Source organism: Oncorhynchus gorbuscha, linkage group LG16 (assembly GCF_021184085.1).
Source record: "Oncorhynchus gorbuscha isolate QuinsamMale2020 ecotype Even-year linkage group LG16, OgorEven_v1.0, whole genome shotgun sequence".
NCBI lineage: Eukaryota > Metazoa > Chordata > Actinopteri > Salmoniformes > Salmonidae > Oncorhynchus > Oncorhynchus gorbuscha.
In genome coordinates this window covers 36,260,178-36,274,671 of record NC_060188.1, presented here as the reverse complement: position 1 = coordinate 36,274,671, position 14,494 = coordinate 36,260,178, and the positions used below count along the sequence as shown (strand labels likewise).

The following is a 14,494-nucleotide window of genomic DNA, read 5'->3' as shown; positions in this document are numbered from 1 at the left end:
AATGTGATTCAACAAAGTACTGAGTAAAGGGTCTGAATACTTAGTTGAAGTTGGAAGTTTATATACACCTTAGCCAAATGCATTTAAACTCAGTTTTTCACAATTCCTGACATTCAATCCTAGTAAAAATCCCTGTTTTAGGTCAATTATGATCACCACTTTATTTTAAGAACCAGACTTGTGGTCTAAAATTGTTTTTCTGAGGTCTTGGCTGATTTCTTTTGATTTTCCCATGATGTCAAGCAAAGAGGCACTGAGTTTTGTAAGTCGCTCTGGATAAGAGTAATGGATAAGAGTAATGTAATGTAATGAGTTTGAAGGTAGGCCTTGAAATACAGCCACAGGTACACCTCCAATTGACTCAAATTATGTCAATTAGCCTATCAGAAGCTTCTAAAGCCATTACATTTTCTGAAATTTTCTTAGCTGTTTAAAGGCACAGTCATCTTAGTGTATGTAAACTTCTAACCCACTGGAATTGTGATACAGTAATCTGTAAAATAACTTGTGTCATGCACAAAGTAGATATCCTAACCGACTGGCCAAACTATAGTTTATTAACAAGAAATTTGTGGACTGGTTGAAAAATGAGCTTTAATGACTTCAACCTGTGTATGTAAACTTCCGACTTCAACTGTATGTAATTGTGATAATTTTTTTAAAAAGTATTATAAATTTGCAAACATTTCTAAAAACCTGTTTTTGCTTTGTCATTTGGGGTATTGTGTGTAGATTGATTAGGGGAAAAAAATATTGAATCAATTTTAGAATAAGGCTGTAATGTAACAAAATGTGGAAAAAGTCAAGGGGTCTGAATACACTATGTTTTCCAGTTTCTTGAAATACTTTGCAAATGCAACTTATTTCTTTGTGAAAACTGAAATGGTCTATTCATTTATTTTCCATTTTAGTAAACTCTCTTATCCAGAGCAACTTAGTAGTGAGTGCATACATTTTCCCCAATGGAATCGAAACCACAACCCTAGCATTGCAAGCGCCATGCTCTACCAACTGAGCCACATTATCACATCATCACATCATCACAAACCACTTGATGTCACAATGTGCTCAATTACTGTATTCTGCAATGTTTTTCATCATGCTGATGATGTAAAGTGTACAGGTACAAACCTTGATGACCAGCCTATGTACAATATAGTAATGTACATTTACATTAAGTGGTTTGTAAGGATGTTAAAATTATACTACACCAGAAGTGGTTGTTTTTGATCAAGATAAATATTTAATTTGATGTGTATGTTTTGTGTGGATTACTGCAACTCGCTGTTGGCTGGGCTCCCTGCCTGTGCCATTAAACCCCTACAACTCATCCAAGAACGCCGCAGCCCGTCTAGTGTTCAACTTTCCCAAGTTCTCTCACGTCACCCCGCTCCTCCGCTCTCTCCACTGGCTTCCAGTTGAAGCTCGCATCCGCTACAAGACCATGGTGCTTGCCTACGGAGCTGTGAGGGGAACGGCACCTCAGTACCTCCAGGCTCTGATCAGGCCCTTACACCCAGGCGTTCATCCACCTCTGGCCTGCTCGCCTCCCTACCACTGAGGAAGTACAGTTCCCGCTCAGCCCAGTCAAAACTGTTCGCTGCTCTGGCTCCCCAATGGTGGAACAAACTCCCTCACGACGCCAGGACAGCGGAGTCAATCACCACCTTCCGGAGACACCTGAAACCCCACCTCTTTAAGGAATACCTAGGATAGGATAAAGTAATCCTTCTCACCCCCCTTAAAATATTTAGATGCACTATTGTAAAGTGGTTGTTCCACTGAATGTCATAAGGTGAATGCACCAATTTGTAAGTCGCTCTGGATAAGAGCGTCTGCTATAAATTACTTAGTTGTAATGTAATGTAAATGTGTCTTTGCCCATAACTTTGCACCTTTTGATGTAAATGGACAGGGTTTTATTGTTTCTGGATTCCATTAGAATGACAATCGCAGAGAATGGGACAGCAACTCTTCAAATTCTAACGGAGACGAATATGCATATATTTAGACGGATTTCTTTCATTGATGCCTAACATTCTAAACCCGATATATATAACTAGATATGTTCTATTGAGTCTGTGGTCAAAATTCAAACTAAGATAAATGTACTAAAAACCCTATTGAATTAGTTTTTCCTACAACTGTATTGCTTGCTGTTTGGGGTTTTAGGCTGGGTTTCTGTGCAGCACTTTGATAAATCAGCTGATGTAAGAAGGGCTACATTTGATTTGATATTGAATGAAAACTCCATGAGAAAATCCGTTGGCCAGTTAAGTAGGAGGGTTTGCAGCAGTTGAATTACCACACCAGTAAATACTTATGTAAATGAGATATTTCTGTAATTCATTTTAAATAAATTTGCTAATTTTTTTATACATTTGTTTCACTTTGACATTATTAGGTACTGTGTGTAGGTGGGTGAGATTATTATTATTATTTAATTCAGGCTGTAACAAAACAAAATGTGTAATAAGTGAAGGGGTATTGAATAGTTTCTGAAGGCACTGTATATTTGGCCTTGTGTTTTAGGTTATTGTCCTGCTGAAAGGTGTCTCCCAGTGTCTGTTGGAAAGCAGACTGAACCAGGTTTTATCTATTCCGTTTATTTTTATCATGCAAAAACTCCCTAGTCCTTGTCGATGACAAGCATACCCATAACATGATGCAGCCTGGTGGTCCAGGCTTGCAAATATTAAGAGTGGCACTCAGTGTTGTGTTGGTTTTGCCCCAAACATAAGACTTTGTATTCAGGACATAAAGTACATGTTTTTGCCACAATGTTTGCAGTTTTACTTTAGTGCCTTATTGCAAACCTTGATGCATATTTTGGAATATTTATATTTTGCATTTGCTTTTGACTCTGTCAATTAAGGTTAATATTTTGGGGTAACTACAATGTTGTTGATCCATCCTGTTCTCCTATCACAGACAAACAAACTGTTTTATAGTCACCATTGGCCTCATGGTGTAATCCTTGTGTGATTCCTTCCTCTTTGGCAACAGGGTTAGGAAGGATACCTGTGTCTTTGTAGTGACTCGGTTTAGTAATACGCCATCCAAAATGTAATTAATACATCATTAATCATTATTAATAATTAACATCATGCTCAAAGGGATATTCAATGTATGTTTAGGTGCCCCTCTTTGTGAGGCACTGGAACACTTCCTTTGTCTTTGTGGTTGAACTTTTATTTTATTTTATTTATTTCACCTTTATTTAACCAGGTAGGCAAGTTGAGAACAAGTTCTCATTTACAATTGCGACCTGGCCAAGATAAAGCAAAGCAGTTCGACACATACAACAAGACAGAGTTACACATGGAGTAAAACAAAACATACAGTCAATAATACAGTAGACCTATACGATGTGAGCAAATGAGGTGAGATAAGGAAGGTAAAGGCAAAAAAGGCCATGGTGGCAAAGTAAATACAATACAGCAAGTAAAACAATGGAATGGTAGATTTGCAGTGGAAGAATGTGCAAAGTAGAAATAAAAATAATGGGGTGCATAAATAAATAAAATAAATACAGTAGTTCCTTACTGAGGTAGTTGTTTGGGCTAAATTATAGATGGGTTAAAGTAATCTGTGGGCTGCTCGGACAGCTCGTGCTTAAAGCTAGTGAGGGAGATAAGTGTTTCCAGTTTCAGAGATTTTTGTAGTTTGTTCCAGTCATTGGCAGCAGAGAACTGGAAGGAGAGAAAGAAATAATTGGTTTTGGGGTTGACCAGAGAGATATAACCTGCTGGAGCGCGTGCTACAGGTGGGTGATGCTATGGTGACCAGCGAGCTGAGATAAGGGGGACTTTACCTAGCACAGTGTCCAAAGAAGGGCCAGAAGTATACAGAATGGTGTCGTCTGCGTAGAGGTGGATCAGAGACTCACCAGCAGCAAGAGCGACATCATTGATGTATTACAGAGAAGAGTCGGTCCAAGAGTTGAACCCTGTGGCACCCCCATAGAGACTGCCAGAGGTTCGGACAGCAGACCCTCCGATTTGACACACTGAACTCTATCAGAGAAGTAGTTGGTGAACCAGGCGAGGCAATCATTTGAGAAACCAAGGCTGTCGAGTCTGCCGATGAGGATGTGGTGATTGACAGAATTGAAAGCCATGGCCAGATCAATGAATATACGGCTGCACAGTAATGTTTCTTATCGATGGCGGTTAAGATATCGTTTAGGACCTTGAGCGTGGCTGAGGTGCACCCATGACCAGCTCTGAAACCAGATTGCCTAGCAGAGAGTGTATGGTGAGATTCGAAATGGTCGGTAATCTGTTTGTTGACTTGGCTTTCGAAGACCTTAGAAAGGCAGGGTAGGAAAGATTATAGGTCTGTAGCAGTTTGAGTCGAGTGTCCCCCCTTTGAAGAGGGGGATGACCGCAGCTGCTTTCCAATCTTTGGGAATCTCAGACGACACGAAAGAGAGGTTGAACAGACTAGTAATAGGGGCGGCAACAATTTCAGCAGATCATTTTAGAAAGAAAGAACTCGCCCAAGCCTTCCCCATTGTCTAGCCCGGCTAATTTGTCTAGCCCGGCTGATTTGTAGGGGTCCAGATTTTGCAGCTCTTTTAGAACATCAGCTGACTGGATTTGGGAGGAGAAATGGGGAAGGCTTGGGCGAGTTGCTGTGGGGGGTGCAGTGCTGTTGACTGGGGTTAGGGGTAGCCAGGTGGAAAGCATGGCCAGCCGTAGAAAAATGCTTATTGAAATTCTCAATTATAGTGGATTTATCAGTGGTGAAAGTGTTTCCTATATTCAGTGCAGTGGGCAGCTGGGAGGAGGTGTTCTTTATTCTCCATGGACAGTGTCCCAGAACTTTTTTGAGTTAGTGTTGCAGGAAGCAAATTTCTGCTTGAAAAAGCTAGCCTTGGCTTCTCTAACTGCCTGTGTATTATATTGGTTTCTAGCTTCCCTGAAAAGCTGCATATCACGGGGGCTGTTCGATGCTAAATGCAGAACGCCATAGGATGTTTTTGTGTTGGTTAAGGGCAGTCAGGTCTGGGGAGAACCTGTTCCTGGTTCTAAATATCTTGAATGGGGCATGCTTATTTAAGATGGTTAGGAAGGCAAAAAAAAAAAAAAACAGGCATCCTCTATTGACGGGATGAGATCAATATCCTTCCAGGGATACCCCAGCGAGGTCGATTAGAAAGGCCTGCTCGCTGAAGTGTTTCAGGGAGCGTTTGACAGTGATGAGTGGAGGTCGTTTGACCGCTGACCCATTACGGATGCAGGCAATGAGATCTTGGTTAAAGACAGCAGAGGTGTATTTAGAGGGCAAGTTGGTTAGGATGATGAAAATATATTTGCGGCTTTTTGTAGTAGGCAGCTAGGAGTGATATTGCTGCTTTGATGAAATATATTGAAGGAATGACAACACATCTTCGCCACGGTTACTTACACAAGATAACATTGAGATTAAACTGCAAGGTGTGAGATTCACAGTGGGTTAACTTGAATTTCCACTGCAAGGAGAATCCTTGTACTGTAGGTTCTTTAATTGCATATCTGCTGCTGCTTTCTGTATGTACTGGACAGTCATGGATGTGGAATGCAATAGTGCTCTCTCTGAAACTTAGCAATAACCACTGACAGAGAGAGAAGAGAGAAAGGCGAATAAAGGGCACATTTTTCTAATCTCATTCATTCATAGTGATTTATTGTGTTTTAATCTGAAGGCACAACATTCACAGTTCGGTCAGTGTATTTGTTTTATTCATTTTTAGCAGTTTTAAAGATGTCGTCATAAACAACTCTTGGTTTTTGAAGAATATGTCATGAAGCAGCTGTGTCCTGCTTTCTTACCTCATCATAATCCAAAAACACTGAAGTTTGTAAACACTGAATGTGGTCGAACAGCCAACTGTATCGCTTCAAATAAATTTGGATGAATGAATTGAAATTAATAAAAAAAATTCTCAATGAATTTCATTCCTTTATTTTTACAGGTATTATCATAGACATTAAGGGTGGTTGTATGTGTGATAGGCTTATGTACTGTCGTCAAAGGACTTTTAACCTGGATCTCAAATGTAACGTAATGTCCACTGTGCAACATGAACATCTATAGTACTGCTGTTAGAGGTGCCTATAAAGTTTGACAGGGTATGTTCCAAATGGACTTGAGCTTCACTCTTCCGAATCTGAACCACTGTCCTTGTTACTTCTTTGTACATCTTCAATTAATTCCCGTAAACCCGGAAGTTCCGAACTGCAGCATCATTTAAAGGCAATGTTCCCATGTTAGCGGAAACTGCATTCACAGTAAACTCTGCATACTGTATTGTCGGCTCAATCGGAAATTACCTTTAAATGCGGCAATTCAAAAAAGTAAATTTTTTAAAAAGATCACAAAAAAAGGTTGAAAATAAGTCAATCGACAGAGAACGACAGACAACACAGCCTCTGGTTTTCAGCGCACAAATAGGTTTAATATTTAATCCACACAGATAAAGAGATCAACATATGAGTAACATACTGAACAAGAAGGGGAAGGGCCTTGGGCATGTCTGGAGAGTTACAGAATCGTCAATTACAGCTGTCATTCAAAACAGGCGACCATGCACAAACCTCACTGTCCAACTGTCAGTCTGGGAATCAGAGTAAAGTGGGCGGTTGGTGAATTTAGTTATGAACCAAACAGCCCACAGTCGAGGATATGCCTGGCTCTTCCACTATTCCACTATTTGGCACGGTTACTTTCCCCTTCGCCCTTACCCCTTTGGTGTTCACAGACCTGAGAAGACTAGATAGGTTTTTACAAAGGCCGAAACAGAACTGAGCCTCTTTACCTGTCCATTTTCTCTACAGGAGAGTTTGGGTTTGATCGACAGTGCAAGCCTGACTTATCTACAAATCACCTTGCATCATAAATAACTACTCATTATTATTTGTAGATCAATCAGTCACAATTTACCCACAATGCATCACATATTTGATCCGCTCAAACACGGCCCTTCTATGTCATTAAGGCTGTCTGGAAACTTGCTTCTAATGTGGACCAATTCAAATCCCTGTTCATCCTCTGATGCCAAAACAAGAGTTTCTCTTCACTCCAACTACACCTGATTTACTGGCTCAGTTATCCCCCATGAATTTAACTACATCTGTATTACAAATGGCACCCTATTCCCTATATAGTACACTACTTTTGACAAGCTCTGATCAAAAGTAGTATTATAAAAGGCATTGGGCGCCATTTCCGAGGCATCCTGAGTCTGCACACCTCCTGATCAAACTTCACTGTATTTACAGGCCAATGCATTCAAGACTGATCTTGTTTTTTTCCCAGTACATTCAACAACGTCTCCTCACCTTCTAACTAAAAGCTGGCTGAGGTAAAATCACCCTGAACCAACCAATCACCTGTCAGTCTCTCTCTCTACATTCAACTCACCAATGAGCAGCCAGTGACCGTGTCACTCACTCAGACCAATAACTGCCTATCTCTGAATTCCTCTTGACCAATCAGCTGTCTCCGTTTCCAGCGTGGTTCAGTGAGCTGAAAGCTGATTGGAGGTGGGGGGTCTTAGTAAGTCATACCATAAATAGTTTTGGGATTACTGGTTGGCAAAACTTGGGTCATTTCTGGAGAGACGTTATATTATGCCTTTAATGTTCCTGTACTTGTGTTGTTGATAAGATGCAGGTGGGCGAGAAAGGTTTGGGTTAGGGGTGATTGTAGGTATCAGGGGGTAGCTTGGGGGAAGATGCAGGCCATTACAAGTCAAAGGTCAAATACAGGAGAGATACAGATGTACTTCCAGGGGAAAGTACATCTGAGTGACATCTAAAACGGCACCCTATTCCCTATATAAGTGCATTAGTTTTGTCCAGCGCAATATGGGTCTTTATCAAAAGTAATGCACCATATAGGGACTAGGGTGCCATTTCAGACACACTCCAGGCTTTAGGGAGTAGATACAGGGTAGCTGGAGGTAGTTTAGGGGGCAGGGGTAGTTACAAGGTGGGGGGAGACGATTACATTGGTAGAAGCGGCAAAAAACAGGGCGAGGGAGGGAGGGGAAGGGGGTAGTCATAGTCAATGTATTTTGAAAGTTACTAGACTGGGGGAGTGATACTTACAAGGCAATAGGTAGTTACAAGGTCTTTGGAGGGGATATTGAGAGTTAAAAGGGGTGTAATAGTACATACATGGGCCGTAGGGATAGTTACACCATGACCAGGGGTAGATACAGGGGCCGTAGGGATAGTTACATCATGACCAGGGGTAGATACAGGGGTAGACCAGGGGTAGATACAGGAAAGAGCGGGGTGGGTAGGGTGGGTTAGTTTTAGGATGGGAGAAGGGGGTGAGAAGGGGGTGATCATCTGGGTGCAAGAAGGGGGACAGGGGGATGCAAGGTGACCCTAGAGGGTGGGAGTGTCACTCGGGGACGTAGGACACCTGCCACACGATGATATGGCTCCGCTCGGCTTTGCACACGGCAGGCTTCATCTGCGGGGCGCCCCCCAACACCTCCCCTTCCTCTGTCTCGTCGTCCTCACCATCACCTGACACACAGATGACGTGAGAGAGTCAGTCAGCATGAAAAGACACACCCGCTTTCTGTAACCTTTGCACTGGTGTTTCTGCACATCCACACACATAAAAGCATTGGATTGGTATTTTAAATGCATGAAGTGAAATGAACAAGTGCACAACTAGGGCAGAAGGGTAGAGAATCTGGAGACAAGTAGAATTCAATTTGTATTTCAAAAGAGCGCCACATGGACTTGGGTGTATATGGCAGAGTGTGCGTGCATGCGTGAGTGATTTTCCTCACCGATGCGGAAGTCGATGTAGCCCTCCCCTCCACTCAGCACCAGGACGTTATGTACGCTCTGAGCCTCAGCCTCCGGCTGTGCCGAGGACCCCTGACCCTCTGACGGACTGTCCAGCACACTACCATTTAGGGTGGCCAACACGTTGCCTGACAGATAAACAGAAAAATAAAATATATATACACACACACACACACACACACACACACACACACACACACACACACACACACACACACACACACACACACACACACACACACACACACACACACACACACACACACACACACACACACACACACACACACACACCTTAGCCAAATACTTTTAAACTCAGTTTCACAGTTCCTGACATTTAATCCTAGTAAAAAATCCCTGTTTTAGGTCAATTAGGATCACCACTTTATTTTAAGAATGTGAAATGTCAGAATAATAGTAGAGAGAGAATGATTTATTTCAGCTTTAATTTTTTTCATCACATTCCCAGTGGGTCAGAAGTGTACTCAATTAGTATTTGGTAGCATTGCCTTTAAATTGTTTAACTTGGGTCAAACATTTCAGGAAGCCTTCAACAAGCTTCCCACAATAAGTTGGGTGAATTTTGGCCCATTCCTCCTGACAGAGCTGGTGTAACTGAGTCAGGTTTGTAGGCCTCCTTGCTCTCACACGCTTTTCCAGTTCTGCCCACAAATTCTCTATAGTATTGAGGTCAGGGCTTTGTGATGGCCACTCCAATACCTTGACTTTGTTGTCCTTAAGCCATTTTGCCACAACTTTGGAAGTATGCTTAGGGTCATTGTCCATTTGGAAGACCCATTTGCGACCAAGCTTTAACTTGATGTCTGATGTCTTGAGATGTTGCTTCAATATATCCACATATTTTTCCTCCCTCATGATGTCATCTATTTTGTGAATTGCACCAATCCCTCCTGCAGCAAAGCACCTCCACAACATGATGCTGCCACACCCGTGCTTCACGGTTGGGATGGTGTTCTTCGACTTGCAAGCCTCCCCCTTTTTCCTCCAAACATAACGTTGGTCATTATGGCCAAGCAGTTCTATTTTTGTTTCATCAGACCAGAGGACATTTCTCCAAAAAGTATGATTTTTGTCCCCATGTGCAGTTGCAAACCGTAGTCTGGCTTTTTCATGGCGGTTTTGGAGCAGTGGCTTCTTCCTGGCTGAGCGGCCTTCAGGTTATGTCGATATAGGACTCGTTTTACTGTGGATATAGATACGTTTGTACCTGTTTCCTCCAGCATCTTCACAAGGTCCTTTGCTGTTGTTCTGGGATTGATTTGCACTTTTCGCACCAAAGTACGTTCATCTCTAGGAGACAGAACGCGTCTCCTTCCTGAGCATTATGACGGCTAAGTGGTCCTATGGTGTTTATACTTGCATACTATTGTTTGTACAGATGAATGTGATACCTTCAGCCATTTGGAAATTGTTCCCAAGGATGAACCAGACTTGTGGAGGTCTTTTGATTTTCCCATGATGTCAAGCAAAGAGGCACTGAGTTTGAAGGTAGGCCGTGAAATACATCCACAGGTACACCTTCAATTGACTCAAATGATGTCAATTAGCCTATCAGAAGCTTCTAAAGCCATGACATACTTTTCTGGAATTTCCAAGTTGTTTAAAGGCACAGTCAATTTAGTGTATGTAAACTTCTGACCCATTGGAATTGTGATACAGTGAATTATAAGTGAAATAATCACTCTGTAAACAATTGTTGGAAAAATTACTTGTGTCATGCACAAAGTAGATGTCCTAACTGACTTGCCAAAACTATAGTTTGTTAACAAGAAATTTGTGGAGTGGTTGAAAAACAAGTTTTAATTACTTTTTTGTAACAGGTAACGAGAAACAGATCAGTCAATCAATTGTATTTATAATGCCCTTTTTACAATAGCAGTTGTCACATAGTAGTAAAGGACGTTACCAATAGGTACCCAGAAATGAAACACTGTAAACCACTTTTGAATTTTAGTGCCCAAGTTGACAACCTGGTCCATCCTCACAGTCCTTAAATACATCAAGTTGAGAGTATTGACAGTAGGTATAATACTTTTTAGTTTGTCAATTACTCCACATTTGATGTAATGTGTTTAAGAGTATAATAAACTCTATTTACTTTTATTGACTTTATAAAATCAAATTATGATTACTAACTGACCTGGCACAGAGACAAAGAACTTGACGGCATCTCTGTGTCCATGGAAACAGAGCTGAGCCTGGGCCATGGAGCAGTATGGGATGAAGCTGCCGCTGCTTTTCTCTGGGTTGTCGTCCGCATACACATGAATCACACCTCCGGCCACGCCGCCGGACGACGTTGGAGACACCTTATTGGCTATCGGGATGAGAGTGGCGTCAATAGCCAATCAGAACATCTGACAGACCAGCAAATAGGACAAGGACATTGATGCATGAGACCATCCAATCACATTAGCACACACAGAGCAGGCTTGCCAATAAGACCCATCAATTGGGCAGGCTACATCGTTACAGAGCATTTAAAATAGAAATGTGTAATATAGAACAGACATCCCTCTCAGTCATGCAGAATAGGAAACTGTGTCAGCTGACTCTATACATAGCAATTCTCTGTACGTGGCAACTCACTGAATAAGCCTGTGGTCATCCACTTATGAATTTGCAAACGGTGAATAGAAAACAATCTGAATACTGAAATAGTAGCAATACCAAAACATGCCATCAAAATGCAATAATGAAGAGACAAGGCATCCCCAAAACCCCATTACCTAATATATTGACTATGTCACTGAAATGATCCATATTCATCACAGAAATAGCATACAAACATGACTCATACATATACATACATTAACACCATACTCAACATACACTACCGTTGAAAAGTTTGGGGTCACATAGAAATGTCCTTGTTTTTGAAAGAAAATCACATTTTTTGTCCATTAAAATAACATCAAATTGATCAGAAATACAGTGTAGACATTGTTAATGTTGTAAATGACTATTGTAGCTGGGAACAGCAGATTTTTTATGGAATATCTACATAGGCGTACAGAGGCCCATTATCAGCAACCATCACTCCTGTGCTCCAATGGCACATTGTGTTCACTAATCCAAGTTTCTCATTTTAAAAGGCTAATTAATAATTAGAAAACCCTTTTAAAATTATGTTAGCACAGCTGTAAACTGCAGTTCTGATTAAAGAAGCAATAAAACTGGCCTTCTTTAGACTAGTTGAGTTTCTGAAGCAATCAGCATTTGTGGGTTTGAGTACAGGTTCAAAATGGCCAGAAACAAAGAACTTTCTTCTGAAACTCATCCATCTATTCTTGTTCTGAGAAATGAAGGCTATTTCATTTGAGAAATTGCCAAGAAACTGAAGATCTCATACAACGATGTGTACTACTCCCTTCACAGAACAGCGCAAACTGCCTCTAACCAGAATAGAAAGACGGGTTGGAGGCCCCGGTGCACTGCTGAGCAAGAGGACAAGTACATTAAGAGTGTCTAGTTTGAGAAACAGACGCCTTAACTGGAAGCTTCATTAAATAGTACCCGTAAAACACCAGTCTTAACGTCAACAGTGAAGAGGCAACTACGGGATGCTGGCATTCTAGGCAGAGTTGCAAAGAAAAAGCCACATAGTTGCAAAGAAAAGGTTTTATTGCTTCTTTAATCAGTACAACAGTTTTCAGCTGTGCTAACATAATTGCAAAAGGGTTTTCTAATGATCAATTAGCCTTTTAAAATGAGAAACTTGAATTAGCTAACACAACATGCCATTGGAACACAGGAGTGACGGTTGCTGATAATGGGCCTCTGTACGCCTATGTAGATATTCCATAAAAAAAATCTGCCGTTTCCAGCTACAATAGTCATGTACAACATTAACAATGTCTACACTGTATTTCTGATCAATTTGATGTTCTTTTAATGGACAAAAAATGTATGCTTGTCTTTCAAAAACAAGGTTCTTGTTCTTTCTGACCCCAAACTTTTGAACGGTAGAGTATATGTGTGCCAATGCATTATATACAGTACTTTACAACACCTGAAGATAGCATGCAGAGTTACATGTGAACAAAAGTCATTTCCCTGAATCAGATCCAGACCACCAGACCACTGTTTCTGTTTCATTTCGGCCGCTAGCCCCTCGTCCCCTTTGTGGTTGACAGATCTGAAATGACTGGATATGTGGCCTTATGAACAAACATGTGCTCGTCCTGTTGGAGGGCTATCTAATCCTCTCAAATCTCCACAAGTGCTATATACTGTAATTTACTCCGGTCCAATCACTATATTACTCACACCTATCCAGTCTATCAGATATGTGAACATTAGGGTAATAAGTGTGCTTAGGACTGAAACTGAACCAGGCCTATGTTGGAGAGCGATTAAGGGGATATGGAGGTAAGACAGGCAGGCAGATGTATGTGACATCATCCCTGTGGGACAGAGGGAGTCCTAACTTACCCCTCAGACCTAGGAGCTGTCCCCGATGAAGTACTACCGCTAAGGGAGGGAAGGAGGGAAGAGAGGAGAGAGTGGACAAGAGTGACAATCAGGACAGGGAGGACAAGTACAGGGATACCAGCCATAAACTAGAGAAAGAAAGAGAGAAAGAGAAAAAACGAACAGAAGCCATTACGGAATAAGAGAAGACAGAAAAATGGACCGACCGATATACATTGAACAAAAATACAAAAGCAACATGTAAAGTGTTGGTCCCATTTTACATGAGCTGAAATAAAAGATGCCAGAAATGTCTAAATGCACACATTTGTTGACATCCCTGTTAGTGAGCATATCTCCTTTGCCAAGATAATCCATTCAAGTGTGTCATATCAAGAAACGAATTAAACAACATGATCATTACACAGGTGCACCTTGTGCTGGGGACAAGAAAAGCCCACTCTAAAATGAGCTGTTTTGTCACGCAACATAATGCCACAGATGTCTCAAGTTTTGAGGGAGCGTGCAATTGGCATGCTGACTGCAGGATTGTCCACCAGATCTGTTGCCAGACAATTGAATGTACATTTCTCTACCCTATAAGCCACCAACGTCGTTTTAGAGAATTTGGCAGCACGTCCAACCTGCCTCACAACTGCAGACCACGTGCATTGTGAACAGAGTGCCCCATGGTGGCAGTGGGGTTATGGTATTTGTTAGGCATAAGCTATAGACAACAAACACAATTGCATTCTATCAATGGAAATTTGAATGCACAGATATACCATGACGAGATCCTGAGGCCCATTGTCGTGCCATTCATCCGCCGACATCACCTCATGTTTCAGCATGATAACGCACAGCCCCATGTCGCAAGGATCTGCACACAATTCCTGGAAGCTGAAAATGTCACAGTTCTTCCATGGCCTGAAATGCTCACCAGACGTGACCCATTTAGCATGTTTGGGATGCTCTGGATTGATGTGTATAACAGCGTGTTCCAGTTCCTGTCAATATCCAGCAACTTTGCACAGTCATTGAAGAGGAGTGGGACAACATTCCACAGGCCACAAATCAACAGCCTGATCTGGAGATGTGTCGTGTTGCATGAGGCAAATCTTGGTCACACCAGATACTGACTGGTTTTCTGACCCACACCCCTACTTTTTTTAAATGCATATGTGACTAACAGATGCATTTCGGTATTCCCAGTCATGTGAAATCCATAGATGACGCCCTAATGA

At 41.6% G+C, this 14,494-nt stretch overlaps 1 protein-coding gene across 9 annotated transcripts in view; it reads right to left on the bottom strand.

Annotated features, from left to right (window-relative positions):
• Positions 1 to 8,084: 8,084 nt before the first annotated feature.
• Positions 8,085 to 14,494, bottom strand: part of mapk8ip3 (mitogen-activated protein kinase 8 interacting protein 3) — a 68,927-nt gene continuing 62,517 nt past the window's right edge. For 8 of the 9 annotated variants that reach the window (XM_046306748.1, XM_046306744.1, XM_046306742.1 and 5 more), the window contains 4 exons: positions 13,272 to 13,310; positions 10,978 to 11,154; positions 8,798 to 8,944; positions 8,085 to 8,525 (listed from right to left, as the gene is read on the bottom strand). In XM_046306748.1, the coding sequence (XP_046162704.1) occupies positions 8,398 to 8,525; positions 8,798 to 8,944; positions 10,978 to 11,154; positions 13,272 to 13,310 (491 nt within the window). In that variant the 3' untranslated portion in view covers positions 8,085 to 8,397. The remainder of the gene's footprint in view (positions 8,526 to 8,797; positions 8,945 to 10,977; positions 11,155 to 13,271; positions 13,311 to 14,494) is intronic. The other variant, XM_046306746.1, reaches the window with a different exon arrangement.